General features: G+C 45.1%; 1 protein-coding gene across 1 annotated transcript in view; it reads left to right on the forward strand.

Moving 5' to 3' along the window:
* The window catches only part of LOC115152783 (neutral amino acid transporter A-like), a 31,566-nt gene extending 14,928 nt beyond the window's left edge, over positions 1 to 16,638 (forward strand). Inside the window, exons 4-8 of the mRNA XM_029697574.1 lie at positions 2,282 to 2,448; positions 2,802 to 3,035; positions 9,149 to 9,343; positions 10,124 to 10,258; positions 13,521 to 16,638. Of these exons, the coding sequence (XP_029553434.1) occupies positions 2,282 to 2,448; positions 2,802 to 3,035; positions 9,149 to 9,343; positions 10,124 to 10,258; positions 13,521 to 13,770 (981 nt within the window). The 3' untranslated portion in view covers positions 13,771 to 16,638. The remainder of the gene's footprint in view (positions 1 to 2,281; positions 2,449 to 2,801; positions 3,036 to 9,148; positions 9,344 to 10,123; positions 10,259 to 13,520) is intronic.
* Positions 16,639 to 17,890: the final 1,252 nt, after the last annotated feature.

The raw sequence follows: 17,890 nt of genomic DNA on the forward strand, positions 1-17,890 counted from the left end.
ACCATCCGTTTCCATAGCAACACACATAGCAACATCACTGGAGCCTGGTAACAAACAGAAAGGACTCAATACAAGTTTAACGGTTCTTTCTTTAAAAAGTGATCAGTGATGAACCGTTCAGGGATCAGTATTCACCCACATCCTTAACCCTGATCAGACCAAGCTACTCTGTTGTGACGTCAATGTCAGTCACTGTCCTGTGTTTGTTGAGTTATGTCATGTGTCATATGTCATATGTCATGCATAAACAATCAAACAGTAAATATGGTTACAAGGAAATGATAGGGGAGGTTCCCTAGTGGGCTAAGCCGATATGACGGCTTGGTGGACAAAGGGAAGTGGGTGTGGACTGAGAAGGGCGGGAATTACAAGTCACTAAACAGTTGATAATTATTCATTGAAATGCTAATCCTTTGCACATGCACGCTCACTCATTCGGGAATCATTGCAATCAATATATATTTACGCTCAGTGTGTTGTCAGAGATCTCTGTTGGAATCGTCCGTCTTTCTGTTGGAAAGTTCATCCGCTCGTCTCTCCATCTGCTTCTAAGAAGTCTTTTGTGGTTACAATGGACACTTCAGAGTCCCATTGAGAAATGTTCTTATAGAATAGATGTTTTGGCGGTTGTCGGTCTTCGCATCTCAGGTTAACATAGTTTCTAGCTGCAGACTAGTAATTTGTATCTAAGATTTGCTCTTATTCTGTCGGGATCGATAGTTTCAGAGTTTCAACAACCATTACAACCTTAGCTTATACTGAGGTTTTTGTGGTCTCTACTCCAACCTTTGCCCTCTCGGTGATCGAGGTACACATGGTCTCAAGAGGATTTCTCCGGGTGGGGTTTTATTCGGAACAGTAGAAAAGGGCTGTCCCATGACGCCAGATCAATGTCTGTGCTCATGGGGGCGGGCCAATGACTTAGTTAAACTTTAAAGGGAATACAATTCTCTCACGTTAATGGTTCAACATCACCTTACATAATTTCACAAATAGTTTCATCTTTACTCATTCATTTTATACAATAATTAGATGCAAACCTCATAGCGGAGGCTCCTGTATAAACAGAGTTGTGGTAATGTGGCTGTATTGTCTTTCATGAGGTCACAAACATTAAACAAAACGGACCGGTCGTAGCTGGCTTCTCCACCGACCGTTTACACATTCTCCAAGATCCTTATATCTTGGTCCAGTCAGCACAGATGATATGAGCTCCCACCCACCTGTCTGAGGAAGATTCAGTAGTCGACCATTTTAAAAGCCTACAGATGTAAAAAGAACAGAAAGGCCTGCGCATCCTGTTCCTGCAGATGCTCCCAACTATCACCTCTGTTGACAACGTTTTGATCAGGCACAGCACTTCACAGGGGATGATGTCCCAAAGAAACGAAACACCAACAAACTACACAGATCACCAGCATGCAAGGGTTAATGTGCGCAGCTCGACTGCACTGTAGTCGGCTTGGAACGTGACCATTTTTCTGACTTGTTGACTTGACCTCCAAGCGAGGCTGGAAGGACGCCCAGCCATGTCATCACTCAGCTGGGTAGTTTGGCCCAGCCGTCACAGGGCCCGCAGAGGAAGAGAAGACGGGAACCAGGGACTGGGAGGGGTGACAAGGATTGGAGGGCCAGTCCCTTTCTGGGGCCAGTTCCTTTCTGAATCACCCTCTTGTACCCAGCTGCCAGACTGACAAGGGCATGCGTTCCAAATGGCACTCTATTACCTATATAGTGCACTACTTTAACCAGGGCTCTATATAGTGCACTACTTTTAACCAGGGCTCTATGATGATTTATAGGGATTAGGGTACCATTTGGGACACTCATAGAAATGTTTGGCTCATTCATTGGCAGAGAATTACCAGTCTATGAGGGGTACTGATGAACAGACATGGCAGACCCTCCTCCGACCAGTGCCAATAGTGGTGGGTCCCCCATGAAGGGGTCAATAGGAGCATAGCTCTTTTCTCTGGGCTGAATATCATCTGAGGAGGCTATTTAAATGGTAGCCTACTGAATCAAATAAAATGAAAGGCTATGTTCTGATGTTCTAATGTTCTATTTTCTGATGTTCTGATGTTCTGGGTTTTGATATTCTGTGTTCTGATGTTTTATGTTCTATTTTATGTGTTTTGATATTCTGTGTTATGATGTTCTGTGTTTTATGTTCTATTTGGTGTTTTGATATTCTGTGTTATGATGTTCTGTGTTTTGATTTTTTTTCTTTTTTAAAATAACATCCATACATAAACAAAAGTGTGTTATGTGTTCTATGTAGGTTCCTGTGGGCACAGAACCAGATGGTATGAACATCTTGGGCCTGGTTCTCTTTGCCATGGTGTTCGGGGTGGCACTGAGGAAGCTGGGAGAGGAGGGGGAGGAGCTCATACGCTTCTTCAACGCTTTCAATGAAGCCACCATGGTACTGGTGTCCTGGATCATGTGGTGAGTGACCTTAAACAACCCAGATCATGTGATTAGCCTCTCGTGGTTCCCAAGACTATTCCCAAGGGAAAACAAGAGGAGCTTCTGACGGCTCACTAGATAAAGTCTGTACTGTTTATTCCTTAAGAACTGCAGGAGGTGTTGTAGCCTGCTGACGCTATGCATTTGACACTGAAATGAGAAGCTGCTTTTTGACTGGGAAGCTGCCTACTTATGTTGAATCAAATTAAACATTTAATAACATTTCTGATAAATGTTTTAGCTTTTCCTTTCATATAAATCTGCAGCAAAAATAAATATTCTGTTAGTCATCACCTCACCAAATGGTACTTTCCATATTTCTCCTACCTCAGGTACGTCCCGTTCGGCATCATGTTCCTGGTGGGTAGTAAGATCGTGGAAATGGAGGATGTGGTTCTGTTGGTGACCAGTCTGGGGAAATACATATTCGCCTCTGTCCTGGGTCATATCATCCACGGGGGGGTCGTCCTGCCTCTCATCTACTTTGGGTTCACACGCAAGAACCCCTTCAGCTTCCTGTCCGGCCTCATCACGCCCTTCACCACCGCCTTTGCCACCTGCTCCAGGTAGGCCTCTGTTACTGTATCCCTTCACCAGTCCAGGTACTATCCCTCCACCAGTCTAGGTACTATCCCTCCACCAGTACTATCCCTCTACCTGTCCGGGTACTATCCCTCTGCCTGTCCAGGTACTATCCCTCTGCCTGTCCGGGTACTATCCCTCTGCCTGTCCGGGTACTATCCCTCTGCCTGTCCGGGTACTATCCCTCTGCCTGTCCGGGTACTATCCCTCTGCCTGTCCGGGTACTATCCCTCTGCCTGTCCGGGTACTATCCCTCTGCCTGTCCGGGTACTATCCCTCTGCCTGTCCGGGTACTATCCCTCTGCCTGTCCGGGTACTATCCCTCTGCCTGTCCGGGTACTATCCCTCTGCCTGTCCAGGTACTAGGTATTCCTCCACCTACCTGTCTAGGGAAGACGTGACAACATAATAATCTAGAGGCGAAAGAAACGCACACCAATTTAGGCGAGGTGCTGGTTAGCGGAGTAGAACACTTGAAAAACGTTTGGACAGACAAGCTGTCTTCATCAGGGTATAATGACAAACACTGCAGGGTGACTCGTTTATATAATGTCAAAGGATATCATTGGTTAATTCTCAGATATAGAAATAACATATCAAAAACATGAATGGATAGCATACAATCATAGATACAATTTGGCTACATAGGCCTACAACATTTACAATAATCACAAGAATGGCTTCAGATCAAAGTCTACGTTGAGACCGAAGGGAGCAAGAGTCTTTAAATTAAAGATCCAGGCAGCCTCTTGTTTTAACAATAAATTGTCGAGGTCACCCCCTCTCCTAGGGAGAGCACGTGATAACACCTTTGATTGGGATCTGCTTCCCTGTTTGGGAGTGTTTGAAGGATCTACATTTATAAGTGCCATTGCATTGAGCACAGCCATTACACTTGTAGTTTCCATCCAGTAGGGGTGCAAATAGATGTTGTGTAGGGATATCTTGGGGTGGTAAAATCAGAGTTTACCAATTGATCTCTGAGATTTCTGCCCCGCGAGAATACGACCAAGGGAGGCTCCGAAAACACATTACTGATACTGTCATCGGAGCTTAGAAGGTGCCAATGTTTGAGAACGATTCCCTTAATTTGTTCAGAGCACTTTGAATAGCAGGTAGTTAGAATGCAAGAATGCTTTTTTTTGAGAGACTGTCCTTGAAAAAGATCATGTCTCGGTTTGTTTTGAATTTTCTCAATGGCAGTATTAATCTGACCATTTTTGTACCCCCTCTCCTTGAATTTTCTTTGCGTCTCAGCCATATTTCTGTCCAAATCTGATTGTTTTTTTTGCAGGTTCTTTTGATTCAACAGAATTGGTTATAACGGTGTTTCAAGGGAAGCGTGTGACAGCTATCAGCCCTCAACAAACTATTGTGATCAGTTGGTTTCCTGTAAAGATCTGTGCATAGGTCATAATCCTCACAAATATCAAAAGATCAAGGAAACTGATTTGACGTGCGTCAGATTGCATAGTGAATCTCAGGTGCTCAGAACAAGAGTTAAGAAAAGCATGGAACGCCTGGAGCTGTTTTGCATCACCCCTCCATAGAACAAAAATATATATTTTGCATCACTCCTCCATAGAACAAAAATATATATTTTGCATCACTCCTCCATAGAACAAAAATATATGTTTTGCATCACTCCTCCATAGAACAAAAATATCATCAATATGCCGTTTCCAAATAATGATGTTATGCAAGAAAACATTTTTTTTGAGAGGATTGAAAATGGCCTGTTTCTCCATGTAGCCCACATACAAATTAGCACAGTTAGGAACCATGGGGGATCCCATAGCAGTACCCTTTGTCTGAATAAAGAAATCACTTAGGAACATGAAGTAGTTGTGTGTGAGTACTATTTCAGCCAGTGTTATAATGCAGCACTGGAAGGTAGTTCATTAGAGTCCCGATGCAGAAGAAAATGTCCCATAGCTTCAATACCGCCCTTGTGTGGAATATTTGTGTATAATGACTCAGCGTCAAAAGTCGTCAGGGAGAGGATCAAGACATTCAATAATAGAGATCATACTGCTGGTCAAATGGGGCAGTGGGGTCACTTCTGAGTTTCTTGTAAAAGGTGTCAAACAGTTGTCTATGACACTCATTTACATAAACAGTCCTATCCATGAGTACCACCGACCCACCCTTATCAGCAGGGAGGGTAAGGACTGACGTATCGGATTGTACCACCGACTCACCCTTATGAGCAGGGAGGGTAAGGACTGACGTATCGTACAACCGACCCACCCTTATCAGCAGGGAGGGTAAGGACTGATGTATCAGATTGTACAACAGACCCACCCTTATCAGCAGGGAGGGTAAGGACTGACGTATCGGATTGTACCACCGACTCACCCTTATCAGCAGGGAGGGTAAGGACTGACGTTGGTGTTGGTCAGACGGGGGTGGATAGAAGGAAGCAGATGAGGCGCTGGTTGTAGTGTTGGTCAGACGGGGGTGGATAGAAGGAAGCAGATGAGGCGCTGGTTGTAGTGTTGGTCAGACGGGGGTGGATAGAAGGAAGCAGATGAGGTGCTGGTTGTAGTGTTGGTCAGACGGGGGTGGATAGAAGGAAGCAGATGAGGCGCTGGTTGTAGTGTTGGTCAGACGGGGGTGGATAGAAGGAAGCAGATGAGGTGCTGGTTGTAGCGTTGGTCAGACGGGGGTGGATAGAAGGAAGCAGATGAGGTGCTGGTTGTAGTGTTGGTCAGACGGGGGTGGATAGAAGGAAGCAGATGAGGTGCTGGTTGTAGCGTTGGTCAGACGGGGGTGGATAGAAGGAAGCAGATGAGGTGCTGGTTGTAGCGTTGGTCAGACGGGGGTGGATAGAAGGAAGCAGATGAGGCGCTGGTTGTAGTGTTGGTCAGACGGGGGTGGATAGAAGGAAGCAGATGAGGCGCTGGTTGTAGTGTTGGTCAGACGGGGGTGGATAGAAGGAAGCAGATGAGGTGCTGGTTGTAGTGTTGGTCAGACGGGGGTGGATAGAAGGAAGCAGATGAGGCGCTGGTTGTAGTGTTGGTCAGACGGGGGTGGATAGAAGGAAGCAGATGAGGTGCTGGTTGTAGCGTTGGTCAGACGGGGGTGGATAGAAGGAAGCAGATGAGGTGCTGGTTGTAGTGTTGGTCAGACGGGGGTGGATAGAAGGAAGCAGATGAGGTGCTGGTTGTAGCGTTGGTCAGACGGGGGTGGATAGAAGGAAGCAGATGAGGTGCTGGTTGTAGCGTTGGTCAGACGGGGGTGGATAGAAGGAAGCAGATGAGGCGCTGGTTGTAGTGTTGGTCAGACGGGGGTGGATAGAAGGAAGCAGATGAGGTGCTGGTTGTAGTGTTGGTCAGACGGGGGTGGATAGAAGGAAGCAGATGAGGTGCTGGTTGTAGTGTTGGTCAGACGGGGGTGGATAGAAGGAAGCAGATGAGGCGCTGGTTGTAGTGTTGGTCAGACGGGGGTGGATAGAAGGAAGCAGATGAGGCGCTGGTTGTAGTGTTGGTCAGACGGGGGTGGATAGAAGGAAGCAGATGAGGTGCTGGTTGTAGTGTTGGTCAGACGGGGGTGGATAGAAGGAAGCAGATGAGGTGCTGGTTGTAGCGTTGGTCAGACGGGGGTGGATAGAAGGAAGCAGATGAGGTGCTGGTTGTAGTGTTGGTCAGACGGGGGTGGATAGAAGGAAGCAGATGAGGTGCTGGTTGTAGCGTTGGTCAGACGGGGGTGGATAGAAGGAAGCAGATGAGGCGCTGGTTGTAGTGTTGGTCAGACGGGGGTGGATAGAAGGAAGCAGATGAGGCGCTGGTTGTAGTGTTGGTCAGACGGGGGTGGATAGAAGGAAGCAGATGAGGTGCTGGTTGTAGTGTTGGTCAGACGGGGGTGGATAGAAGGAAGCAGATGAGGCGCTGGTTGTAGTGTTGGTCAGACGGGGGTGGATAGAAGGAAGCAGATGAGGCGCTGGTTGTAGTGTTGGTCAGACGGGGGTGGATAGAAGGAAGCAGATGAGGTGCTGGTTGTAGTGTTGGTCAGACGGGGGTGGATAGAAGGAAGCAGATGAGGCGCTGGTTGTAGTGTTGGTCAGACGGGGGTGGATAGAAGGAAGCAGATGAGGTGCTGGTTGTAGCGTTGGTCAGACGGGGGTGGATAGAAGGAAGCAGATGAGGCGCTGGTTGTAGTGTTGGTCAGACGGGGGTGGATAGAAGGAAGCAGATGAGGTGCTGGTTGTAGAGCGTTGGTCAGACGGGGGTGGATAGAAGGAAGCAGATGAGGCGCTGGTTGTAGTGTTGGTCAGACGGGGGTGGATAGAAGGAAGCAGATGAGGCGCTGGTTGTAGTGTTGGTCAGACGGGGGTGGATAGAAGGAAGCAGATGAGGCGCTGGTTGTAGTGTTGGTCAGACGGGGGTGGATAGAAGGAAGCAGATGAGGCGCTGGTTGTAGAGCGTTGGTCAGACGGGGGTGGATAGAAGGAAGCAGATGAGGTGCTGGTTGTAGTGTTGGTCAGACGGGGGTGGATAGAAGGAAGCAGATGAGGCGCTGGTTGTAGTGTTGGTCAGACGGGGGTGGATAGAAGGAAGCAGATGAGGCGCTGGTTGTAGAGCGTTGGTCAGATGGGGGTGGATAGAAGGAAGCAGATGAGGTGCTGGTTGTAGTGTTGGTCAGACGGGGGTGGATAGAAGGAAGCAGATGAGGCGCTGGTTGTAGAGCGTTGGTCAGACGGGGGTGGATAGAAGGAAGCAGATGAGGTGCTGGTTGTAGTGTTGGTCAGACGGGGGTGGATAGAAGGAAGCAGATGAGGCGCTGGTTGTAGTGTTGGTCAGACGGGGGTGGAGAGAAGGAAGCAGCATCCCTCCTGCGTCTGTCATGGAGAGGAGGAGCAGGAACTATTGTCAGGGTTTCTCCAGAAGTAGACTTTATCCTCGGCCTTGTCTTTTTTGTCTTGGTTGTTTTTAAGTTCCTTTATTTCTGTAGAGAACTTGTCCTGGAGCTCTCCATACAATGATTTTATCATGTTCCCTTTGGCTGTATTCAAAGTCATCTTGTTTGGGTCTTTGACCAGTGTCAGGAAGATAATTATCATTCGGCATCGTTTAAGAGCTTTTTGCATAAGATTCAGATCAGCTCAAACATACAAAGCAGCGAATCAATGTATAAACATTAACAAACCAGTGTGACCTGATTACCCAGTAAATCCCTCCACTTCTGTGAACCCAGTGTGACCTGATTACCCAGTAAATCCCTCCACTTCTGTGAACCCAGTGTGACCTGATTACCCAGTAAATCCCTCCACTTCTGTGAACCCAGTGTGACCTGATTACCCAGTAAATCCCTCCACTTCTGTGAACCCAGTGTGACCTGATTACCCAGTAAATCCCTCCACTTCTGTGAACCCAGTGTGACCTGATTACCCAGTAAATCCCTCCACTTCTGTGAACCCAGTGTGACCTGATTACCCAGTAAATCCCTCCACCTCTATGAAACCAGTCCATTAGCAGTGCATTGCTAGCAGGCTTTGTCTCCAAGGCTACACCCCACCCTATTCCCTCTATAGTGCACTACTTTTGACTAGAGCCTGAACATACACCTGGGCTCTGGTCAAAAGTAGTGCCATTTGGGACACAAACATTGTCTCCAAGTATCCTCTGCTGTAAGTAGCCTGCTGTAAGTAACCTAAACCTTTGGCTGAGTTGTTCCAACCTCAATCTTTAGACTCTGGACCCCACCACCTCTCTATCTAATCCATGGGGATCCAGGACATTCCTGGAGGGTCTTTACCATAGAAATAGAATGAGTAGAAGGGATGGTAACCTCTGACTTCTATTCATTCTAGGTCTGTGGTCTTTACCCTCTCTCTGTATGGAAGGGTTTTGGTTTAAGTTACACTATGTTTTTCAGGTGGCTATCTCTCGCTCTCATTCTCTCTCTATTTCTCTCCCTCTCTCCCCTTCCTTCTCTTGCTATTCAATACATCTTCACTTGCAGAATACTCATGTAGATATTGTCAAAGCAGAGGAACTGAAGTTGCTAGTAAAGTACTGTAAAATGTTCCAGATGAATATGCTGTAATTTAACCAGTGTATCTGACTGGTCCCTCCCTCCACCTCTCTCTCCTCAGCTCGGCGACCCTGCCCTCCATGATAAAGTGTGTAGAGGAGAACAACGGAGTGGACAAGCGGATCAGTCGTTTCATCCTTCCCATCGGAGCCACCGTCAACATGGACGGGGCGGCCATCTTCCAGTGCGTCGCGGCTGTCTTCATCGCTCAGCTCAACAACATAGAGCTCAACGCCGGTCAGATCTTCACCATCCTGTGAGTGGGGTGGGGTCAGAAGGAATGGTGGGTGGGGTCAGAAGGAAGGGTGGGTGGCGACAGAAGGAAGGGTGGGTGGGGTCAGAAAGAATGGTGGGTGGGGTCAGAAGGAATGGTGGAATAGTGGGGTCAGAAGGAAGGGTGGGTGGGGTCAGAAGGAAGGGTGGGTGGCGATAGAAGGAAGGGTGGGTGGGGTCAGAAAGAATGGTGGGTGGGGTCAGAAGGAAGGGTGGGTGGCGACAGAAGGAAGGGTGGGTGGGGTCAGAAAGAATGGTGGGTGGGGTCAGAAGGAAGGGTGGGTGGCGACAGAAGGAAGGGTGGGTGGCGACAGAAGGGATGGTGGGTGGGGTCAGAAGGGATGGTGGGTGGGGTCAGAAGGGATGGTGGGTGGGGTCAGAAGGAATGGTGGGTGGCGACAGAAGGAAGGGTGGGTGGGGTCAGAAGGAAGGGTGGGTGGGGTCAGAAGGAAGGGTGGGTGGCGACAGAAGGAAGGGTGGGTGGGGTCAGAAGGAAGGGTGGGTGGCGACAGAAGGAAGGGTGGGTGGGGTCAGAAGGAAGGGTGGGTGGGGACAGAAGGAATGGTGGGTAGGGGGTTTGCAAAATTCCCAGGTTCCCAGGTTTTTCAGAAATTCAAGTTGGAAGATTCCCGGGAATCAGGAGGGAATAAGCAAGAAATCCAGATTACTACAACCTGGGAAATTTGGGAAAGTTAGTGGAATTTTTCAACCCTATGTCTGATGCTCTGACAATGTATGACATGCAGTGTCTCTGTTCCCACAGTGTGACAGCCACAGCATCCAGTGTGGGCGCAGCAGGCATCCCAGCCGGGGGTATCATCACCATCGCCATCATCCTGGAGGCTATCGGCCTGCCCACCAACGACCTGTCACTCATGCTGGCCGTCGACTGGATCGTGTAAGTAACACATGTACAGTATAGAGAACCAATACAGCAAGCACACACGGACACACACACGGACAGACATAAACACACGCACACACAGACACACACACACACGCACACACAGACAAGCATACACACACACACACGTACACAGACAAGCACACACACACAGACAAGCACGCACACATACACAGACAAGCACACACACACACGGACAGACACACACACGCAGACAAGCACACATGGACAGACAAATTTATGTACATATGCATGGACATGCGCACACACGTACAAACACACACGGACACAAACACACACACACACACACGGACACAAACACACAGGCATAGACACACTCTTAATGTACTCACTCATTTTGGCCAGCTGCTATATCAAAATATCAGACGTTCATTCCAGTAACATACAGTAGACAGTAGACTGGTACAGTAGACAGTAGACCTGTACAGTAGATAGTAGACCTGTACAGTAGATGTGTACAGTAGACAGTAGACCTGTACAGTAGACAGTAGATAGTAGACCTGTACAGTAGATAGTAGACCTGTACAGTAGATAGTAGACCTGTACAGTAGACAGTAGATAGTAGACCTGTACAGTAGACAGTAGACCTGTACAGTAGACCTGTACAGTAGACAGTAGACCTGTACAGTAGACAGTAGATAGTAGACCTGTACAGTAGACAGTAGACCTGTACAGTAGACAGTAGACAGTAGACCTGTACAGTAGACAGTAGACCTGTACAGTAGACCTGTACAGTAGACCTGTACAGTATACAGTAGACAGTAGACCTGTACAGTAGACAGTAGACCTGTACAGTAGACAGTAGATAGTAGACCTGTACAGTAGACAGTAGACCTGTACAGTAGACAGTAGATAGTAGACCTGTACAGTAGACAGTAGACCTGTACAGTAGACAGTAGACCTGTACAGTAGACAGTAGACAGTAGACCTGTACAGTAGATAGTAGACCTGTACAGTAGACCGTAGACCTGTACAGTAGACAGTAGACAGTAGACCTGTACAGTAGACAGTAGACCTGTACAGTAGACAGTAGACAGTAGACCTGTACAGTAGACAGTAGACCTGTACAGTAGACAGTAGATAGTAGACCTGTACAGTAGACAGTAGACCTGTACAGTAGACAGTAGACCTGTACAGTAGATAGTAGACCTGTACAGTAGACAGTAGACAGTAGACCTGTACAGTAGATAGTAGACCTGTACAGTAGACAGTAGACCTGTACAGTAGACAGTAGACAGTAGACCTGTACAGTAGACAGTAGACCTGTACAGTAGACAGTAGACAGTAGACCTGTACAGTAGACAGTAGACCTGTACAGTAGACAGTAGACCTGTACAGTAGACAGTAGACAGTAGACCTGTACAGTAGATAGTAGACCTGTACAGTAGACAGTAGACCTGTACAGTAGACAGTAGATAGTAGACCTGTACAGTAGATAGTAGACCTGTACAGTAGACAGTAGACCTGTACAGTAGACAGTAGACCTGTACAGTAGACAGTAGACAGTAGACCTGTACAGTAGACCTGTACAGTAGACAGTAGACCTGTACAGTAGATGTGTACAGTAGACAGTAGACCTGTACAGAAATAGATGTGTTCTGCATAGCAACTGTGGTTATGTTACATTAGATGAATGCTAACAGTTAAAGAGGGCTCCTGATTCTTATCAACTAGGGTTATGTTACATTAGATGTATGCTAACAGTTAAAGAGAGCTCCTGATTCATCTTATCAACTGTGGTTATGTTACATTAGATGAATGCTAACAGTTAAAGAGGGCTCCTGATTCTTATCAACTAGGGTTATGTTACATTAGATGTATGCTAACAGTTAGAGAGCTCCTGATTCATCTTATCAACTAGGGTTATGTTACATTAGATGTATGCTAACAGTTAAAGAGAGCTCCTGATTCATCTTATCAACTGTGGTTATGTTACATTAGATGTATGCTAACAGTTAAAGAGAGCTCCTGATTCATCTTATCAACTAGGGTTATGTTACATTAGATGTATGCTAACAGTTAAAGAGGGCTCCTGATTCATATCAACTAGGGTTATGTTACATTAGATGTATGCTAACAGTTAAAGAGAGCTCCTGATTCATCTTATCAACTGTGGTTATGTTACATTAGATGTATGCTAACAGTTAAAGAGAGCTCCTGATTCATCTTATCAACTAGGGTTATGTTACATTAGATGTATGCTAACAGTTAAAGAGAGCTCCTGATTCATCTTATCAACTAGGGTTATGTTACATTAGATGTATGCTAACAGTTAAAGAGAGCTCCTGATTCATCTTATCAACTAGGGTTATGTTACATTAGATGTATGCTAACAGTTAAAGAGAGCTCCTGATTCATCTTATCAACTAGGGTTATGTTACATTAGATGTATGCTAACAGTTAAAGAGGGCTCCTGATTCATATCAACTAGGGTTATGTTACATTAGATGTATGCTAACAGTTAAAGAGAGCTCCTGATTCATCTTATCAACTAGGGTTATGTTACATTAGATGTATGCTAACAGTTAAAGAGAGCTCCTGATTCATCTTATCAACTAGGGTTATGTTACATTAGATGTATGCTAACAGTTAAAGAGAGCTCCTGATTCATCTTATCAACTAGGGTTATGTTACATTAGATGTATGCTAACAGTTAAAGAGAGCTCCTGATTCATCTTATCAACTAGGGTTATGTTACATTAGATGTATGCTAACAGTTAAAGAGAGCTCCTGATTCATCTTATCAACTAGGGTTATGTTACATTAGATGTATGCTAACAGTTAAAGAGAGCTCCTGATTCATCTTATCAACTAGGGTTATGTTACATTAGATGTATGCTAACAGTTAAAGAGGGCTCCTGATTCATATCAACTAGGGTTATGTTACATTAGATGTATGCTAACAGTTAAAGAAGGCTCCTGATTCTTATCAACTAGGGTTATGTTACATTAGATGTATGCTAACAGTTAAAGAGAGCTCCTGATTCTTATCAACTAGGGTTATGTTACATTAGATGTATGCTAACAGTTAAAGAGAGCTCCTGATTCTTATCAACTAGGGTTATGTTACATTAGATGTATGCTAACAGTTAAAGAGGGCTCCTGATTCATCTTAGCAGACTTGATTTACTGCTTAGCTTCTGACAAAAAGTATCCTAATAAATTGTGTGTGTTTGGGTGTGTACATGTGTATGTGTGCGTATGTACATGTACTTATGTGCGTGTGTGTTTGCAGGGACCGCACCACCACCGTAGTGAACGTGGAGGGAGACGCCCTGGGGGCGGGGATCCTCCACCACATCAACCAACAGGAGATGAAGAAACAACAGCACCTGGGGGAGGAGCTAGCGGAGGTCCTGGTGGAAGCGGTAGCCAACGCCCAGGCTGACGAGGAGACCTCCCCGCTCGTCACGCACCAAACCCTGGGTTCAGCGGGCGACCAATCCCCCAGGGAGACCGCGGAAGCCATTGAGTCTGTCCTGTGAACTCGTAAAACAACTGTGAATTCCGTCTCTATGGTTACAATCAGTGGTGGCTGGTGGCACTTCAATTCGGAGGACGGGCTCATAGCAAGGCCTGGAACGAAATGAATGGAATGATATCAAAACACATCAAATATATGGTTTTCTTTGTGTTTGATGTAATTACATTCACTCCATTCCAGACATTATTATTAGCCGTCCTCCCCTCACCAGCCTCCTCTGGTTTCTAAGGTTACGATGCTGCTACTCCTGACACACGACCGAGTCAACCGAATCGACTGTGAATCGACTCTGAATCAACTCTGACCACCTTCACCATACCTCTTAAAACAGTTCATGAGTCATTTCACTTCTAGGAAAAAAGTGCCCTAGATAAAGTTCTCGTGAGGTGACGTCATGTTTGTTTTATATTGTGGTACTTCCTATTTGGAGTATTGTAAAAGTGTATTTAAAAGCCACAAGAAGGTTAGCCTCGCCCTTTAGAATGAATCTTGCTCAAATTGAATCCAGGCTGCTTTCTGGTTTTGTGAGAGTGGTCTGTTAGACATAGAATCTAAAAAAGGGAATCTCTCCTAACCGTGACGTGGCTGTGACCTCACAAGGCAGATAGGAAGGAGAATCATTTACTAACTGACCTGGAGTTTTTTGTTTGTTTTCTGTCGGTAGTCAACCCAGAACGTGAAACATTAACCCCTCAAATGACAAAAGTCTCTAAAATATTTTGGGTAAATATTGAGGAAGAGCCACAGTTGACCTTCTGTTTATGTACTAGAACCTACTGACCCAATGGCCTGCTATGGTGCCTGTATCTAATATTGGATTTAGGACCATAAGGATCTGTGTTGATATAGTGCAGGTTCAATTAGGGCAAATCCTAACTTCTACTTAAGTTTCATTTTCACTTTGTCTCACATTGACATCAATGCGTGACTAAGTGGACATTTGCCTTAAATGGGAGTTACAGTAGGATTTACCCCTTGGGCAATGCATGGAAAGATGGTGGTGAGCACACTCCATTTACTAAACTGTTAAAGTGCAGACTGAGGCCAACAAGGGCTGTCCTATCCCTTTTTTGTTGTGAGAATAGATGTTGCCTCCATCAGTGATGTCCCAGACCCTTGCTACTATGGGTTTCATTTACTGAAGAAACCAAACCATATGTTCTTTGGAACTTTTTCTTTTTGAATTGAGAGGAAGGATGGTCAGACGGGCTGTGTTACAAATGGTACCCTGTTCCCTATATAGAGCACTTCTTTTAACCTGAGCCCGGCACTCTGTTCCCTATACATTTTGCCCCATAGGGCTCTGGTTAAAAGCATTGTACTTTGTAAGGAATAGCCATTTGGGACGACACATGGGCATTGATAAAGGACATGAAGGAAACTGCCAAAGTTGTTAGAGCAGCCTTTTCCTGTTGCTAGATACATCTATGGGATATGTGTATGTTTTACAAATGACTAACGTGTAAAAATGTACAAAATAATGATCATATTACAGCAGTGGTTCTGCTGCCACCTAGTGGTGGCATGGCATAGTTGTTCTGCTGCCACCTAGTGGTGGTGTGGTGTAGTGGTTCTGCTGCCACCTAGTGGTGGTGTGGTGTAGTGGTTCTGCTGCCACCTAGTGGTGGCGTGGTGTAGTGGTTCTGCTGCCACCTAGTGGTGGCGTGGTGTAGTGGTTCTGCTGCCACCTAGTGATGGCGTGGTGTAGTGGTTCTGCTGCCACCTAGTGGTGGCGTGGCATAGTGGTGGCGTGGTGTAGTGGTTCTGCTGCCACCTAGTGGCGGCTTGGCTCAATGTTTTGAGTTCTGTCATGAGAATGGAGCAAGCACGTGAAAGTACAGCGTTTTCATTTAATTTGTTCCTATATGGGCCAATGTGGCCTAGTTTATCTGGTCAAATTGATTTCTTATTTCTTTGTAATGAATCACTATTGCTGTTTGCTAGAAATGATTTACTCTGATTTATGGGGGAAATGATGTTGTACTAACTCACTAATGTACCAACTCTGTTCCAATTCCACTTCTACTCAGACTAATCGTATGTTGAAGCAGTTTTTAGCAAGGACAATTATATGTTATTAACTGTTTTATACAAAATTGTATGCACCCTGATTTGTAAGGATCTTTGGGAATTCTCTAAACATGTCCTTAAAAATGTGAAAAGGTTGCCAATCTGTCATTGGAATACTGTGGCTCTTCATAGTTTGACAGTGAATTATGTATTTTTTGGAAAACAGAAACTGGTTGTGAGAAGGAGCATTATGTTTGAATATTCTTTATTTAACATGATCATCTTTCAATCGAACAACCCTTTACTTTTATAATGCTTGTAAATCTTTTTTTCACCCTGAAGCTGACTGAATTGAAAGTATTCGTGAGAATATGTTGAAATAATCTGGAACAATCACAGATATGTACTTGAATAAGCTATATGAAGGTATTTCTATTTATTCTAATTGCGTTAACATTTTGTATCATTTGTATATTTCAAATACGATTTAGGTATTTTCTCTCAATTTCTAGTTGCCAAATCTGTTCCTAACGCCTTTCTCTGATGTGGAACTATTTTTCTTCCAGCCTAAAGTATGTAGCCTGGTCCAGCTCTGGTTGTGCTCTTGCCAACTCCATTGCTATAATTGTCAAGACAATCTGTTTGGCATGGCAATGAGTGGCATGACATGGAAGCACAAACAGATCTGGCACGCAGGCTAGAAAGTATGTCCTCCATTTTGTTTTGTGGTATTTTGACCAACAGGAATAACTACTATGTTTCCTGTGCAATGATGATGTCTATCTTTGTAACACAGCTGTCTCTTTTACTTGTCTCTGTCTTTTACCATTAAATAGAAATGTGTGTTTCACCCAACAGAGATGATTTGCTGGTGTTTGCTGATTGTCTGAATAGCAGCCTAGTCTGTTGGTATACCAGAATCAGACTGGAGATGAGGTTAGAGGTCAAATATGTCAGAAATACATGTTTCGGTGGGCATATAGGTAAGTCTTGGAAATCCCAGACCTATGCTGGAACATTGGTACATTGTGGAAGGCAACCTGTCTGTCTAGACTAGAGTATAGATGGCGTTATGAGCCCCAATGAGGCTTGGATGAAAATATGTAGTGTAAGTTGCATGGACTCACTCCGTGTACAATAACAGTGTTTAACATGATTTTTGAATGACTACCTCATCTCTGTACCCCACACATAAAATTATCTGTAAGGTTCCTCAGTCGAGCAGTGAATTTCAAACACAGATTCAACTACAAAGACCAGGGAGGTTTTCCAATGCCTCACAAAGAAGGGCACCTATTGGTAGATGGGTAAACATTTTTAAAAGCAGAAATTGAATATGAGCATGGTGAATATATTCATTACACTTTGGATGGTGTATCAAGACACCCAGTCACTACAAAAATACAGGCGTCCTTGCTAATTCACTTGCCGGAGAGGAAGGAAACCGCTCAGGGATTTCACTATTAGGCCAATGGTGACATTAAAACAGTTACAGAGTTTAATGGCTGCGATAGGAGAAAACTGAGGATGGACCAACAACATTGTAGTTACTCCACAATACTAACCTAAATGACAGAGTGAAAAGAAGGAAGCCTGTAAAGAATACAAATATTCCAAAACATGCATCATGCATCCAATAAGGCAACATTGCAAAAAATGTGGCAAAGAAATATACTTTGTGTCCTGAATACAAAGTGCCATGTTTGGGGCAAATCCAACACATCACTGAGTACCACTCTTCATATTTTCAAGCATTGTGGTGGCTGCATCATGTTATGGGTATGCTCGTCATCGGCAAGGACTGGGGAGTTTTTTTAGGATAAAAAGAAACGAAATAGAGCTAAGCACAGACAAAAATCCTAGAGAAAACTTTGGTTCAGTTTATTTTCCTACAGACACTGGGATACAAATTCACCTTTCAGCAGGACAATAACCTAAAACACAAGGCCAAATCTACACTTGTCACGGTTGTCGTAGGGTTGAGACCAAGACGCAGCGGGAAAATGTACACTCATCTTCTTTTATTAACGGACAAAGAAGGAAAACCAAAATAAACACACGTATACAAAAAACACGACGATAACAGTCTTGTCAGGCACACACAGCTAAAC

This window comes from Salmo trutta, chromosome 18, assembly GCF_901001165.1.
Source record: "Salmo trutta chromosome 18, fSalTru1.1, whole genome shotgun sequence".
Lineage (NCBI taxonomy): Eukaryota > Metazoa > Chordata > Actinopteri > Salmoniformes > Salmonidae > Salmo > Salmo trutta.